This window comes from Dermacentor variabilis, chromosome 11 (assembly GCF_050947875.1).
Source record: "Dermacentor variabilis isolate Ectoservices chromosome 11, ASM5094787v1, whole genome shotgun sequence".
NCBI lineage: Eukaryota > Metazoa > Arthropoda > Arachnida > Ixodida > Ixodidae > Dermacentor > Dermacentor variabilis.
In genome coordinates, this window is record NC_134578.1 from 7,032,293 (window position 1) to 7,049,317 (window position 17,025).

Here is a 17,025-nt window from a genome sequence, read left to right on the forward strand (position 1 = left end):
ACCATGTTGCCTAGAGGGAAATTTGGTGCTGCTGCGCTGTGGTATGCATGGGAATGCCGGTATATTGTGACTTCGGATTGGCATTGTTCTCGGAGAGCCAGGCGAGCACCGTTCAGTCTGTCACAATGATTAATTTTCTACTAAAACAGCACGTAAAAAGATGTTTTAACTTTATTATTACATAAATACATATTTTATTTAACTATATAAGAACTTGTTATTGCATGTACAATTATGTGAAACATAGAAAGTATCAGCGGGCCGCTAATGTTGGAGGACAGATGACAAGATTCGTGCTCGCTTTGGAACAGTTTGTCCTCTGTTCTTGCTTTTCTTCGCTTGGTTATGCATTGTAGAGGAGTAAACTTCACTGAAAGATGTAATATGTGTGAATGAACACATTTTATGAAGATTTTACTTCATGAACGCGTTATTTGTGTAGCCATATCCACGTTTTAGACGAAGCCTCTTACAACACCAGCCAACACAAGCCTCGCAGACACCTATACCGTCATTCCCATGATGGCACAGTGCCCCTTAGGAAGCTCCCATAGACGGTGGCGCCAGGTTTCCGTCTAGGTGTTATAGTGAGAAACTCTACGGGGGACAGTCAATGCATTGAACACACATCATCTCCCTTTCAAAACCATCTATTTTTGGGCCTGCCCTAGGAAGATGTTAAAGCAATAACCATAGCTCATGGTGTTCGACTACAGTGCTTATTCTATTCTAATGTGTGCCTTTTTTTTTTTAAAGAAAATTGGGCCGAAAATTACTCACGCAGCGCTATCAGACACGAAATCATAATCGCCTAGCTAACTTTAGGAAATTGGTCGCCATTGTTCAACGCATATTTCCCTTGCCAATTTTTCTTGATAAAACATCGCATGTGCAATAAATTTCTGCTTTGTTCAGGAGCTTTAATGTCATCTTTACATTAGTTTTCTACTTTTGACACATAGAAAGTTAGCATGCGTGTGATTTTGGGTGTGTGTTAGCATCGCACAACTACTGACAAATGAATCAGCAGTGTGTTTTCACGTTTGTTCTGCATCTTATTTAATTGGACACGCTGGACAACTAGTTCACTTTTCTTGGTCTCATTTGGGTTGGAATTAATGAAAGTTTTGACTGTATACATGGGGTTTCTGTTTTGTCCTGGCACATTTTTACAATTACTTGTTAGCTCGGTTAAAGGAAATTTTCCATGTCAAGTTTTTAAACAGCAACATTTAGATTAATTCCTCTACCATGTGCTTCAGTACAATTGTTCTCGTTGCTTAAATATACATAAGCATGTCACCCATGGTGATTACTGCTGTTACCGTATTTACTCGATTCTAATGTGGCCTTGATTGTAATGCGCACCTGTTTTCCATGACCAAATGAAAAAGAAGTCCTTTACAGTACCGCGTACCTCATGCCTCCATACAGAAGTGCAATGTTGTCTCATTTGTAAAAACAGATTTACTCCCACTGTGCTAAAGTTGCAATAAATAAAAAAATTGCAGTTTTGCCCGAAAGGCGAAGCATCAGTTATGTTAGCAAATTAGTAGACAGCTATACTGTCACGTGGTGGTGACGTTGAAGAACACAGTAGCAATACTGTGAAGGACAAAACTAACTTTTATTGGGCAAACCTGTGCCCACAAAAACAGGCTACACTTATAGCACAACGGTAGCGGCAAACACAGTCGGCGATCATCGAAAATCTGATCAGCGGGTCCAGCGCATCGGCTTTTATACAGTAGTCATCGAATGTTCCAGACTAATCGTTGGGACCTGCGTACCTTCCACAAAGTTCTACACCATTCGCGTCGCGCGATGAAATCAGGTAACACAAGGTTCGGCGACAAAAGACAGCGGTTAGAAGCATCGATAACTTTCCAGAAACTTTGGATACATGCAGGCGCATCCCGCGCTGCGCGATAAGATTTGTTAGGCGGCGAAACGTGGTCGCCTGATAAATATAAGTACACGTGTCAATACGAAATAAGGATAGTAGTTTTATTGGCCATATAAACTTGTTACCATCTGCTTACTAACTAAATTAACCAGCATGGTGCCACACGCACACAAGCAAACATGAACACATCTCGCTAGATGACTGCAGAAACTCGCCGTCAAAACACTGGAGTGAGGAAGCGTGGCAGCAGCAGTGAGCGAATCGACCTTCGTGTTGCCACTTCAACACAAACTAAGCGTCAGGTACATAGTGCACATAAAGCTTGGAGCCCTCTTGTGCTCCTAGGCTCTGTACTCATCGCAGCTCGCTTTCAAAATAGGATTTATGCGGCCGTGCCATATGCAGCAGCCGCTGGAGTAGAACACCTCTCCTTCTGTTTGCGCCAGTCCGGCACGAAAGTTTCGGGAACTCCATACACCCGTGATGCGGCCTGATTTCTGTCTGTCTCCACTCACATGATAACTTTCCTTTTAAATGTGACATCATGATGAACTCGGCATGTCTTTGCAATCGGCACTTTCACGCTGATAAAGCAGACACAGAAAACAGTGGACACAGAAGGCAGACTGTAGACTAACCTAAGCACACACACGTAGCTTCCTCCATGTGCACTACAGCACATGGAGAAAGTTACAGCAGCTAGGCTCAATGCACGTATAAGGTGGCCATTTTGAAATAGATGGCAATATGGTAATGCAGATATGTGGTCTACTCGACTCTAACGCACACATGAATTTCGGACCAGTTTTATAATTTTAAAAATGCTCGTTAAATTCGAGTAAATATGGTAGAATGTGGAGAAGAGTTAGTGGCACATACACAGAAAACAACGTTTTGCCTAATTAACTTTTTATCTAGTTAGCTTAACTATGTTGGTGGCCACAATGTAACTAAAGAAGCAGTGAATACAGGTGTATTCTACCATAAGTGCTGAACACCCACATTAAGTGAAAGATAGCTGAACCTTTTTTGAAGAAACATTTCAGCCTACTCAGTGCATTTTCTGTCGTGATTTTAGACAGCTTTAGTTTAGCGTCCGCAACTATAGCGTACGCTATACGCTATAATATAGCGTACGCTAAGCAGCGCACGTTTTCTACAATTTTAGTTGACCGGTGATATCTTCGGATCTCAGAGGCCATATGCCGTCGTTGCGGCTATTTTGCGCCTTTAGCGACAGGTGGCGCTGACATCTCGAATGTTTCTTTCGTTAGGCTTCGACTCGTTCAAAACGAGAAGCGATCTCGAAAACACCACGAGGTTATCCATAATACTCTGTCGTCGAAGCGGCCTGAGACTAAGCGAAAGCCGTTTACACAGTCATTTGCTACGAACGAAGTGCATTTTACAAAAGCAACGCCAAGTTCAATTCGAAGCGGGCAGCCGGGACCGCCGCCATGTTTCCCGCAAGCTCCGCAAACCCCGCAAAAACGCTAACACTAACTCGTTTGCGTTGCGTACGCCCGCTATACCCACTATTTCCTTTAGCGTTCAGCGCATGCGCAGTGACGATCCGCTATTTTTTAGCGTACGCTATACGAAAACTGTCTTAATGAAACTCAATTTGATAACGCTACTTGACATCTCCGCAGACATGGTAAATTGACATTTCAGCTTTACATGTTTTTTTTTTCTTTCACTTTGCAAAATTAAAGCAATATAGGGACACAAATCCTGGAAATACCTGTTTTATGTTGAAAGCCTTGAAATTCAAGCACTGACTTGTCTTTCTTCTTATTCCCTCAAAGGCCAAGCAAGCCAAGGGCATCACAGTCCATGCAGACGACCCAATTAGCTTCGGGCAGCTGGCTGCTAAAGGAAGTCTGGCTGGCACAGAGGTGGGTCTTACTTTACGACTTCATTTGACACACGAATGTAAGAATAGCCGTGGTGACAGTATAACCGCTCATGTGCTGGCATAATAATACTGCTACGTGTCATTGTTTCGGGTTTATCTGGTGTTTGCTTTCACTGGATTATCACTGTTAGCAATTTGCTACTCAGTGCAAGGCATGAGCACCTACAATATCTGAAGCTTCTTGAATGTTGTCACTGCTTCACTTGGGAATAGGGCATGTCTGATCCGATTGCATGCACATTGCGAATAGTATTGTACATTCTCGATTGTATGCATGCGACGTATACCGCGACTAATGCTGGATGCGTCGGCTTCCATGGGTGGGGACAGTATTTATGATACCATGATGAGATACTATGGCATCAGTTGAATCCCGGCACAGCAAAGTCCACTTCAACTAAATTTTCGCCACAAAGAAGATTTTTTTTCATTCCCCATCAATGTCCCATAGAACATGCATCGAAATTCCCTCCAAAACAAAATACTTCGCAGACAGATTTTCACTTCAGCGAAGTTCTTACGGAGCAGACATGAGCAAAATTATTTAAACTGTAGCTCATCAAAACTCCTAAAACAGTTTTTTCATGTCTTGACAAACCATCGGCCTTGATAGCAAAAAAAACACAAAGTGGAGCTGCTCTGGCCATGACGCAACATAAACAAAACAGACAGCCGCCATGCTGCGTTGGTGATGGAAATGCAGCATGCTCTTATGGAGGAGCTTCCGAGCTCCAAGGAAACATTTTGAGTCATATTAGTTAAGAAAATGATGAGCATACAAATAACATACATGCAATAATTTTATTTTTATTCTAATTTCAATTAATCATTTTTGTACAGTTTCGTGAAAATGTCTCCGATGTACAACACCAATTACTATACAAAGTAGTGGTTGTGAGGTCAAATCCCGGTAGGGTGTGATGGGGCGTTTGGGTAACACACGCTTGACAACGGACGATTGCACGCCATTTGGTCATTGTCTCTCGAAGCAGTTGGATCGTCAGCTGAAGCATGTCGCACTTGACAAAGAAACGCAAGTTTCTGTCACTAGAACAGAAGGCTCGAGTTATCACCCAGGCTGAAGCTGGAAAGAAAAAATCAGTAATTGCGGAAGAATTTGGAATTCTGGCCAGCTCTCTTTTGACACTATAGTAAAAGCTCGTTAATTTGAATTCTGCGGTGATGCTACAAAAATTCGAATTATACAAAATTCGAACTAATGAAAGTCAGAAAAAAAAATCGCTCGGTTAAGGTGCATACATAGTCCGACGTGGCATGAGCATGATCGCACACACTCTTGTTGGCGGGAAAGTCTTGTTGGCGGGAACAACATCTATACTTCCAAGCAGTGGCGCAGCCAATGTAACCGGACACGGCCAATGTGGTCCGACGTCGAGATGGCTCTTGCTCCATCCGCGCATTCATCGTACCGACTGGTGCGGAGAAATGTCACAGTTTCGCCCGAAAAGTGAAGCATCAATTGCAATAGCAACTTAGTAGATAGCTGTACGAAGTAAGGATAGTAGTTTTATCGGCCGTACAAACTTGTAAACATTCGCTTACTAACTAAATTAACAAGTACGGTGTCACGCGCGCACAGGTAAACATAACACATCTCGCTCGATGACCGCAGAAACTCACTGAAAAATGCTGGAGTGAGGAATCGGCGCAGTAGCAGCAAGTAAATTTACCTTCGTACAGCGCTCACTTCAACGCGAAACGAAACGTAGAAAGCACATCGCATACGAAGCTACTGGCACTATGCGCACTCTGCAAACATAGCAGATTGCTTTGAAGATGAGACCTATGTGGGCGCGCACTTTGGCCACGTTGCAGATCGCTTTCAAGATACGACGGCCACATGGCCGCACCGTAAGCAGCAGCCGCTGGAGAAGAAGCAAAGTGCAACACCTCAATGCCATGGTCCGCCAGGTTGTGTCCCTCCACGTGTGACAGGCAGCATCGTAAAGCTTTAGGCCTAAAGCATCGCTACCCTAACAACCGGCATCCAAAAAACAACACCCAAAATGGGCGCAAAACAGGCAGCCGCGAGGAGACATTAACTCTATTAGGTGGTTTTACCCCTCTCGGTGCACACAACATCCGAGTTGACGGCGCCCACCGTCCCAGACGGTGTCGGAGCGCCGGTGCCAGGCCGCACTACCAGTCAGCCCATAGCAGCACCCGTGGCTCCCGGCCACTCGGCTCGCAGAGCCGCGACTTCGTCAGAGTCAAAGAGATAGAAGAAGCTATTTACATAAGAAATTCGGACCACCCACGAGGCCTCTGTACTCACTCGCTTCAGGCTTGCCAATGCTCCGCGGGCGCTAAGCCTCGCTCACCCAGGATGTAGACCATGTGGCTCTCGTACCGACGAATGTCGTTAAAAAAAAAAATCATTTGCAAAAAGGCTTAGCTTGTTGAAATGTACAAACACACTATACAGCCACCGTCGCCTCACACAAGAAAGCATGCCGCCGACGGTAGCGATCAAAATCTATGCTAGCCCTACGCTTCAGTTCAAACAAAGGTCTCGAAAGAAACAAAACTGTTAAAACTATCGTCCGATGCCCCAAGAGCCCCACGTTGGGCGCCAGATGTGGGGTTCTCAACCGTGCTCTTGGGACAAAGGAACGACAACACAGTAGTGTAAACAATCACAAGGGCATTTATTGCACCTTTCATAGACTAATGCCTGCTAGCCGAGTTGCTATCCACAAAACATGGCGATTGGTGCGCGACAAATCGCGGAAGTCCGACTCGCCGCAACCGAATAACGAGCGAATATGTTTGCCCCATGCTGGACACCAACGCCTGGTCATTCGCGCTTACAGTCACGCAAACGGTGGCGTGTTCGAACGATCGTGTTCATCCATTCCGGGGAAGGCCTCGCGAAATGGTCTTGCAGAAGCATGGATCGGCGCACGCGCTGAATGTCCGCTCAGCTTGCCGACCCCGAGCCAAAGAGGAAGAGCTTTCTCCTTTTTGCACTCAAGTAACCCTGCCAAAAGGTAACCCTGCCAGAGCAACACTCGCGCCATCTCTCGTACTGCCCTGCAAGCATACCGACTGCCGCAGTAAAGCCATGCAGCAAAGCTGAATTACAGGAGACAGGAGCTATGCAAGCCACAGCCACTTGCCACAGCATCATCGGCAAAGTTTTGTGCAGTGAAGCCACTTCGGCGGATAGTGACAGCGCCACTGCGTGGATGTCAGCCAGCCTCGCGGGCATCCTGTAAGACTACGCACCATCGAATATTTATAATGCCGTTGAGACCAAGCTCTTCTACGAGATGCTGGCCACCAGGTCCCTGGATTTTAAGGGGCTGCGCTGCCACGGAGGCAAGCACAGTAAGAAGAGAATAACCACGCTAATATGGACAGTTTGGACAAGCTACCACTTTTAGTCATCGGAAAAAGTGCCAAACCATGCTGCTTCAAAGGAAGTCAGAGCCTTCCCGTGAACTATGTGGCTAACACTTGGGTGTGGATGACCTGGGCTATTTTTGGAGAATGGGTTGAAGCCTTCGACCATGACATAGGCAGGCAAGGCCGAAAGGTTTGTCTATATTTAGACAATTGTTCCACTCACATCGTAGAGGACGCCGAGCTGGAAAACGTGCAGGCCAAGTTTTTCCCACTGAACTGCACCTCTGTCTTTTAACCCCTCGACCAGGGAATCATCCAGAGCGTCAAGCGAGCCTACCGTGGGTGCCTTATTTCAAAGGCTGCTTCCGCACACACAGTTGGGCCGCCAAACAGAAGTGGACCTCTTTGTGGTGCTCCAAATGATTGCCGCCTTGTGGTGCACAATGAGAAGTGCCATACTCTGCAATTGTTCCTGCCATGCTGGGTTCACTGCGCAGGCTGCCGAGACTTCGAACTCTGAGATCGAAGGTAGTGACAGAGACTGGTCGCTGTCTGATTAAGTCACAGCCGCGTGGGCAGCCCTGCAGGAAAGTGGAGATGCGCCTCCCAATGTACACCCCAACGAGTACGTCCAAGCCGACTCATGCATGGTGGTGCACGAAGAATTAACAGACCAAGGAATCCTGAAGAGTGTCCGGGAAGACTGTGTTTCGTTGGACAAAGATGAAACAGCTGCGCAATGTGAACCCAGACCGCCGACTACATCGCAGGTCACGGACGCATTCGATACAACCGGGCGTTGCATCGGGTACGAGACAATGGCTCTCCTGGCGGCATGCAAGAGTCACGTTATGCTATTGCTTGGCAAGAAGCACAAACAAGCTAAGCCGACCGATTTCTGGAATTAAAGTTTGCTTTTTGCATGAGTGAGTCACGTGTCACCTGTGTATTTGATAATATCACAACAACGAACTTTTGCGACACCGAAATAAATTTTTTTTTCGCCCCCCATCAATAATATTGTAGTGGAATTCAACTGTATACTATAGAAGTAAGGGCAAAATGGATATGGCAAAGTAATTTCAGCTCCTTCTCCAACTTCTTTGTTAGAGGTTTGACTGTAGTACTCTAGCAGCGATTTAAACAAGTGGCAAAGTTAGGAGGTATGCTGAAGCAGTGACAAACTGCACTCGGCAACGTGCATTTCTGCATTCTAATACTGATGTAGTTGGATTGCAACTGCATCTGTTTGAAAACCTCATTGCATATTACCATGACCATTGGATAGTATGTAATGCATCATGGCACACCTGTGCATCTTGGGTGGTGTATTGGTGCCATGACAACTTCTTGCATCTAAGCTGACCACAGTAATTTTGTCTGCTGCAGAACATGTTTGAGGTCAGCCTGCATGCAGCAGTGGCCAGCAGCCGGAACGAAGACCTGCTTTCGGCCTCCAAGCTGTCCAAGGTGACCCAGCTGACGGGCTTCTCAGACCCAGTGTACGCCGAGGCATATGTGCATGTCAATCAGTACGACATTGCGCTCGACGTGCTTGTGGTCAACCAGACAGCCGACACCCTGCAGAGCTGCACTCTCGAGCTGGCCACATTGGGCGACCTGCGCCTCGTCGAAAAGCCAACACCCGTTGTGCTGGCACCCCATGACTTCTGCAACATTCGCGCCACTGTCAAAGTGGCCTCCACCGAGAATGGCATCATCTTCGGTAACATAGGTGAGTCCTTTCTATGAATCCAAAGTTTTTGCACCTTGCTGAGCATGTGGGTCCTGAATATGAAGCTTACCTTAAGGCCCGATATTAAGTTTCCTGTCTACATTCACGGAAAATGCATGCCATTTTTTTAAGATGATTTCTATATTTCTTTGGCAATCTAAAGGCAAACTGCAACAAAATTTCACTTCAGCCAAATTTGGTTATACAGTACGCAACTTCAGTAATTCTATTTTTCAGTTAATTTGATGCCAACCAAAGGTCCGAACCGGTGCCCATATATTTCAAGGGACCAAACTTTCGTTATTTTGATCCTGAAATTAGTCTTCGCTGATAATTTGAACTTTGCTCGTCAGTACACGTGCACCTGACCGCAGTGGTTACCCCAATAACAGCAGCATCTTCCTTGGTAGTGCTTAGGGTACAGTGAATACGTTGAACACACAAAATCTTCCGATGAAAGTGAATTTTTTCCATCCTGTCTTGGCAAGATTTTTAAGTGAAAACGGTAACTCACAATGAATTATTTCAGTATTTACCCAGTTTTAATGTGTACTTTCTTTTTCCAAGAAAATTTGGCTGAAAATTGCTTGGATGGTGCAAACCGATATGAAACCAAAACCAAGACCACATTCACGGCGTTCGCAACAGCCTACCACCAAAGCCAGCCTAGCCATCATCATTGTCATCACAAAATGGCAACCATGGATAGCAACAAAACGATTTCTTGTTTGGCATGACAATGACAATGACAAAGGGGCGCTTTCCGAACATTAAGAAAGCATATCCCAGAGATAGGTAATTTTGCATGCTACACCAGGGGCAAGTCGCATTACCTGTTTTAGCCATTCCAAAGGATCGCATCCGTCACAGGACGAACTAGCAAAATGGTTAGTCTAGGTGTGGGCCACCATGCCGTTCGCAGTTGTTGCGGAGTCATTTGATACATGAAGTACAATGGAATCTCAATAAAACGAAAATCGTTTAAACGGAACGGCACCCTCATGGTTGGTTGATTTTGTATTCATGCAGTTGTATTCAGCCTTGTCTATCAGTAAGTGGAACTCCTGATAAACGGAACTAATTTCCCTGGTCCCTTCAGGTTCCATTTAAAGAAAACCCACTGTATATCAAACACACTATGAACCATACTGAGGGCGACATGTTGTAGTTCTTCATACACAGTGATAAAGTGCTGTTTGAGAGGGATGACTATAGACATTAAGTATATAAATTGTATTGTGTAAATGTGAAGTCCACTGCAGAATGGGAGGCATGCTATGTTTTTCTTGCTTAAAAAAAATTTTGTGCACATTCCATATGTACCTGGTGGTTAGGGGATTTGACGCAAATCTTGGACTGTGACCTCCGAGATTTCAGCATGTCGAGGGCCGTACCAAGTCTCGGATGCCTAGAATTCGCACTGATGCTCAACGTTCTGGATTCCAGTGAACAGTGAGGGTCACATTTTTTTTCCAGTTTAGGTATCAAAAAGGTGTTCTTGCAAGCTTCTTGCGATGCATTCTTTCGAATTTCAGTCCTATGAAATTTTGCACCAGGGCTCCTTTATACCTACACTAGCCAAAAATAGTTCTTTTATGCGGTCCAAAGCTTTTTTGCAGTTGTTTGAAACACAAGGTTATGTGTTCTACTTCCAGCAGCGCCAGTGTTTTGTTAGGAGTGTAATGCAAAAACATCGTACTGAGGCCTTGCTGCACATAAAAAAACACTGTGCACGATCAAAATTACTCCAGAGCCCTCCATGAGAGTGTCCTTTACAGCCAAGGTCCAGCATTTAAGTGTAAAATCTGATCAGGCGAGTCAGCATTTTTGTCTGGTTGAGTCGGCCGCTCCTTACTAGGAGGCATCTTTTATCTGGGACCCAAGACCACGTCTCTTGCAAAGATAAACTGGAAATGTCATTATGGTCTTATTGGGCAACCACTGCACCTGTATGGTTGATTCTGCTGCATTTGAAAGAGCAATTAAATTCATGACTGATGAATACAGGCTTCTGATTTAGCCCATCACATTTTTTTTATGTGTGTGTAAGATTGCCAAACACAAAATTTAAACATGCTGAATGTCTACAACCTTTTGGCTCATGATGAAAACAGGTCTCTAGATTTGCTGCTTCTGTAAGTTGGACAGCATTTGAAGCTGACAGGATTATTTGTGCCACTCACTAACTTAATCTGAGCCACTTATGAAACATAATCTTTTCTTTTCTGTGCAACAAATCTTTATCTGAGGCTACATAGTGATCTTTCATTGGGAACATTTCTCCACTGTCCTGCTGGATCAGAGAAAAGAAGTCTGTGTTGGTGCGATGTAACCTTCCCTCTTTTGCTACATACAGTGCAGAGCATTTCCAAGGCTTTAAGCAAAAGTGTATTTTCTTTTTTCGGCCCAAGTATTATGCATGTGAAGATTGTCACTGTCAAGCAGATTTTGTTCATGGCTCTGACTTTTCACATCTTCGGTCAGGTTTTAGCTTAGGGTGCTTTATGGTTAAGTTGCCAAACACCTTGTAAAAGTCAGCCCAGCGCCCTTTTTCTTCAGTAGACCTTCTTTATATCTAGGTGATTGAACTGCCCCCTTTCTTGACAATTATTGGCCTTGTCAGATTCGCTCGTACAGTTGCCACCAAGAATGTGTTTGACATAGTTGTGTGGGCGGCATATATGTATGATGTGCATCCATCTTTTTGAGACAGTTGACAATACTAGACTGACCAGCAGTTTGGCGATTCTCATTTGTTCTTTTGCCTGCACAGTGTACGACGTAAGTGGGTCAACAAGCGACCGCAATGTTGTGGTCCTCAACGACATCCATATTGACATCATGGACTACATTGTGCCGGCCTCATGCACAGATACTGAGTTCCGCCAGATGTGGGCTGAGTTTGAGTGGGAGAACAAGGTGAGTATTAAGCGTGGTGATGTCATATAAAAAAATTAAAAAGAAGAAATTATGAAAAATTTCTCTTAATTTTGCTTTTGCCTAGTACTGGGCAGAAAGGTTAATGAATTGACACAGTTGGACAGTCATGATTGATGTGGCTGAAATCTTGACCTCGCTATTTCTCGGGAGTGGCTGTGGGTGGTTTAATTGTAATTGGTAACTTCTTCCTTGAAAGAAGTTTTTGCATTGCCTCAAGCTGTGAAAAGTTGTGTTGTGGCCTGTGTTTATCGATGACGCTTAGGCTGAGTAAATACACTCCAGTTAGTGGTAGGCTGAACAGTAACATGAACTGTCACCCGTAAAGTGGCTAACATGAGGACAACAATCTGTTGTCTCAAAGGGGTACCGACACAAAAATTCAAGTCTAAATAACTAACTACAATAAATTTCATTGCTGCGAGCTCATAAGTATGGTCTGCAAAGTATCAATAGAAAATGCAGATTAGAACCCATTTTAATTTAAATTTGAAGTTTGTGCGAGCGACAAATCGGAAAGTGCAGCACCTATTAATCTAGTCATTGTATATGTATATAGTCATCAAAAATCATAAATGCACTGAAATATGGTCGTTATAACCGATAGATCGTTATATCTGGGATCTTATAAGTGGGTTTGACTGTAGTTCAATATATGCATTAAGAACATTATAACAATCGAGCGAAATCTTGCAGCAATAGGTTTATTAGTTGTGGAAATGATGTACCTTTTGTGAGAAAAAAAACTGTATTTTCTAGAAATCATGTTTGGGTGTTCAGTTGTGAACCATTGAGCCCAAAACGTACCAGGGACACAATATCTAGCATCATTTATTTACCCGACACTCCTTTGCAAAATCCTTCCTGGCAATTACTCTAGCTTTTCTCTTCGACTTGCTTTTGACCCGCCTCGGTGGCTTAGCGGCTATAATGTCGTGCTGCTAAGCACAGGGTCGTAGGATCAAATCCTGGCAGCGGCAATTGCACTTTGATAGGGGTGAGATGCAAAAAATGCCCATGTCCCGTGCTTTGGGGATGCGTTAAAGATCCTCTGATGGTCAAAATTAATCTGGAGTCCCCCACTATGGTGTGCCTCATAATCAAATTGTGGTTTTGGCACATAAAATCCCAGAATTCATTTACGAGTTGCTTTTGAGTAACTGAGCAAGACAGCAGCTATCGTCATGGGGCTCACCATTGTGAGAGTGGTCTAACCTTTTTGTTGATGTAGGGTAGCATGCCAGTTTCCCCTGAATCTGAGCTTTTTATCTTAGTTTGATGAGGAACGAGGCGTCCCTGTCTCTTGTATGTAATGACAATTTTGTTAGTAAACAAATTTTGACACTTTCAACTATATAGTGAACAAACTTGCCGGTGTACAAACAAATGCACCGCTGCCAATAGTCAGCAGTGCAATTTTGATGAATATTCAAAATTTTGAAAAGGTAAAATTAATTACGTAGCCATAACCTAAATTTTAAATGCAGGAAGAAATATTTGTTCTTTCAAGTTTTTAGCTCTTTTGAAATATTTGAAAATATTGTCAAACTTGATATGAAGCCAAGCCAGCTTTTATGGGTGGAAGGTAACTTGGATGCCACATTGAAGCACTTACAGTGCTTGTCTCAGCATGCCATTTGGGGGATATATGCATCATGAAATGCAGTGTTTCTTTGGCAACGAAATTGGAAAAACCACTTTTTTGAAGGATGTTGCCTACCATCCTTAAGGTGTTACCTACTATTACCTAAGGATATATTACCTACCTACCTGAGAATATTACCTACCATGTCGCAGGAATCCTGCCTACTTCAGGGCTAGCTGTTGTGCCTTTATTGTGAATGCACCTGACACAAAGAAGTGCCTTGCAACAATATCAAGGCCAGCACACGTGGTAAATCATTAAGGCAGTGTCTTTTCACTAAAAACAAGGAAGCTTGCATCTGTGCGCCCTTGGTTAGCATGCTGGACACAAAAGTCTTCTGTATGTCATTGTGCCTTAGTACCCTTCTCTAAGCATTGCAGATAGTGTGTCTTTTCAGGCATTGCTTTGTGCAAAAATAAGTTGCTTTCCAAAATAAAACTCCTTGTTATGTCCTGTGTGTGTTATCCTCACATGCGCCCTTCCCCATATGTGTTTTGCTCCCTGCACACGTTTTCACTTTGGGAGTTTGCGTGAGCCCACAATGTGTAAATTTGCATCAACAGGTGTCCGTGAATACGACGCTGTGTGACCTGCCTGCCTACTTGCAGCACCTCATCCGGTCAACTAACATGAAGTGCCTGACGCCAGAGAAGGTGGGTGGCTTTGAACTGTGGAGATCTGAGGATTCAGGACTGTTGATTCCTGGCATTTCTGACAGCTCTTTCTTTGTGCTTTAATATCATTCAACTATGGAATACCAACTAGCCCAAACTGTCACCCTTCTTCGTAAAGATCTCGTGGTGTTTGGTGGCATTGATGAATAACTGCAATTATGGCATTACGGAAGCACGGGTGTATGTCGGGTCGCATTTTAGGGTTCATGAAATAAATGTCCCGTGTGACTAGAGAAGTGGGGCCCAGTAGGGCTCACAAGGAACACATGTGGCTCTATCAGCTTGCATTCCACGCTTCTTGTGGGATCCTTTATAGAAGTGCAGGTGTTACCTTTTTTCTAAATGTTAAGAGGGAAGTTGAGTCTTAGATAAAAAAATTTTAAAGATCCTTATTTATGCCATGGTGCTAAAAACTTCTAAGTATATGTAACTTTATGTGCTTATTTTGAATATGAGGTCCATTTTTGCTTATCTCTTTGGTCCTAATTTTATCCAAGTTTTCTTTACTTAATCTTTCTGTGGTTAAAATAGGGTAGATAGGTATGCTGATAAGAAAACTAGGCGATTCCCAGCCCTTCAGCTTTGCTGAGATTGTCTAAATGATATACTATACCACTCACTTGTGACCAATTCAGCTAAGCTGAAATTTTGTTAGAGTTGGCCTTTAAGCACCACTTCTCATGCGGAGAGTGCTGGTCAACGTGCCCTGAGTGTGCTAGCAAGATGTGTCATTTCGCATTGTGGATCTTCTGAGCTAAACTGTTCAGAAAGTTAGTGCTGTGTTATGTCATACCACTAAACTCTGAAAACCTTAGCACTCGTGGCCATGTTATATTTACACCATGTAGCCTGCTCATTGTACACATTACTTGCATATTCCAAGAATGTAGCACAAGGAAACCGCACACATCTACCATTATGTCTGAATATATGCGTGCACTAGTGAGAGAAGGTTGAATGACAACTGGAGAGGTTAGCCAAGGTTAGCTCAACATGTTACAGCAAGCTTTATATGCAAGGCGAGAGAGAGAAAAGAAAGCCGCACACTTGCACTGGCACCCAAACTTGTAAATGTAGGTAACTGTGAGCACCATCAAATGAGCAAAGTGGAAAGTGGAGCTACTATGTGGCACTGGCAATAAACAGTGTTTTCCATCTCTGTTCCCCTGGCAGTAACAGTGAACTTCCTGTATGACACTATATATAAAAAAAAACAGCAAGAAATAGCTTAGAAACATAGGTAAGGATTTTTTTCTCAGGAAACCACAGTATTTCTTTTTCTTTCTGCCCCCTCCCCCCACACGCACACACATCTGTATATGCACGTATGCGCAGGCATTGTCGGGCGAGTGTGGTTTCATGGCAGCCAACTTGTATGCACGGTCCATCTTTGGTGAGGATGCTCTGGCTAATGTGAGCATCGAAAAGAACCCAAACACCGCTGATGCACCCGTCGTGGGACACATCCGCATCCGCGCAAAGAGCCAGGTATTCTGCTTTCTCTCTTTTGAAGCACAGTAGACTTCCGTAATCTGCATTTTTCTTGCTAAAACATTGTGTACGCATTAGATTTTTGCTTTTTGTAGGAGCTCTAAGGTCATTTTTACATTAGTTTCTACATTGAACCCATTAAAAGTGAATAGCATTCGATTGGGGGGCATGTTAGAATCGAAGAATATAATGCCTAATGAATTGTGAGTGTCAATTGGGGGGGGGGGTTCAGCCTCTTGCTTAGTTCACCCCCCCCCCTCCCGTATAATTCTACCAATTTGATCAGTCACATCGGCGTCAAATTAACAGAGCTTGACTGTATTATATAATTGCTGAGTTGTTGACATTCTGTTCAGACCATCAGCAACAAGTGACCAAGTGGCTAAGGCATCGCACTACTGAGCAGGAGCCAGATAAGTTCCCGGACATGGTGACCGTATTTTGATAGGGGTGGAATGCAAAAATGATTGTGTATCATATTTTGGGTGCATGTTGAAAACTTCAGGTGGTTTAAACTATTCTGAAACCTTCTACAGTGTCCCTCATCATACTGTGCAGTTTCAAGATGTTAAACTCTGTAAATTAATTTTTAAGAACTCATTAAAAGGTGCTTTTGCCCTTTGAGCATTTGTTGAGCACATTTTATCATAACCAGAGTGCATGTAGGTGCGCATGTCCACAGTACCCTCAGCCAGCATGATACTGTCATAGAATGCTGTGTCGGGTAGTACCGAGCACTTGTCTCTGTTTGAGCTGTCTGTGTGAAAGGTCCAGGGATTTAAGCAACTGAATTTTGTGTTCAAAAGAAAATCCAGACCAAATTTTCTTTCCTTACTGTGGGCACAACTGCTTGTGTGTGCAGTAAGGAAAGCTTGGACCCAGCTTGTGTCGCACTGAAAAATATGCCATTACACAGTGGGTAATGTCAAGGGCTGGTTTGCATCAGTATGGGCTCTGTTCCTGAAGCTGTTGACTACAGTGCAGTTTTACAGCAGCACAACATCTTTACACAAGTGCTTAGCCACCGTGTCACACATGGGAGCTGCAATGTTTAGGGACCAGTGAGAAATGCGCTCCTTGACTAACTAAGGCCAATTGAATGTACTGGTGCTGACCTCAGCCATGCTTATGTAGTCCAGAGTTACTAACTTAGAAAATTCCCAAGTTTAGTGAGCTTTCAGTCGCCTTAGTGACAGATTTTAATGTTTCAAATAGCCAGTAAATTGCCCTTCTAAAGTTCCTCAACAGACTTTGGCTAAAATTAGTGCCTTGTCCCCATTTTGTCCCAGGGGGCACTTATGCACCTCCATTTGTCACTGGTTCTAGAGACATACTGAAGATAATATTAGT

At 43.8% G+C, this 17,025-nt stretch overlaps 1 protein-coding gene across 1 annotated transcript in view; it reads left to right on the forward strand.

Annotated features, from left to right (window-relative positions):
- betaCOP (coatomer subunit beta) overlaps window positions 1–17,025 on the forward strand; it is a 42,160-nt gene that overhangs the window by 24,305 nt on the left and 830 nt on the right. Inside the window, exons 8-12 of the mRNA XM_075674743.1 lie at window positions 3,715–3,804; window positions 8,583–8,928; window positions 11,702–11,847; window positions 14,074–14,163; window positions 15,520–15,672. Coding sequence (XP_075530858.1) covers window positions 3,715–3,804; window positions 8,583–8,928; window positions 11,702–11,847; window positions 14,074–14,163; window positions 15,520–15,672 — 825 coding nt within the window. The remainder of the gene's footprint in view (window positions 1–3,714; window positions 3,805–8,582; window positions 8,929–11,701; window positions 11,848–14,073; window positions 14,164–15,519; window positions 15,673–17,025) is intronic.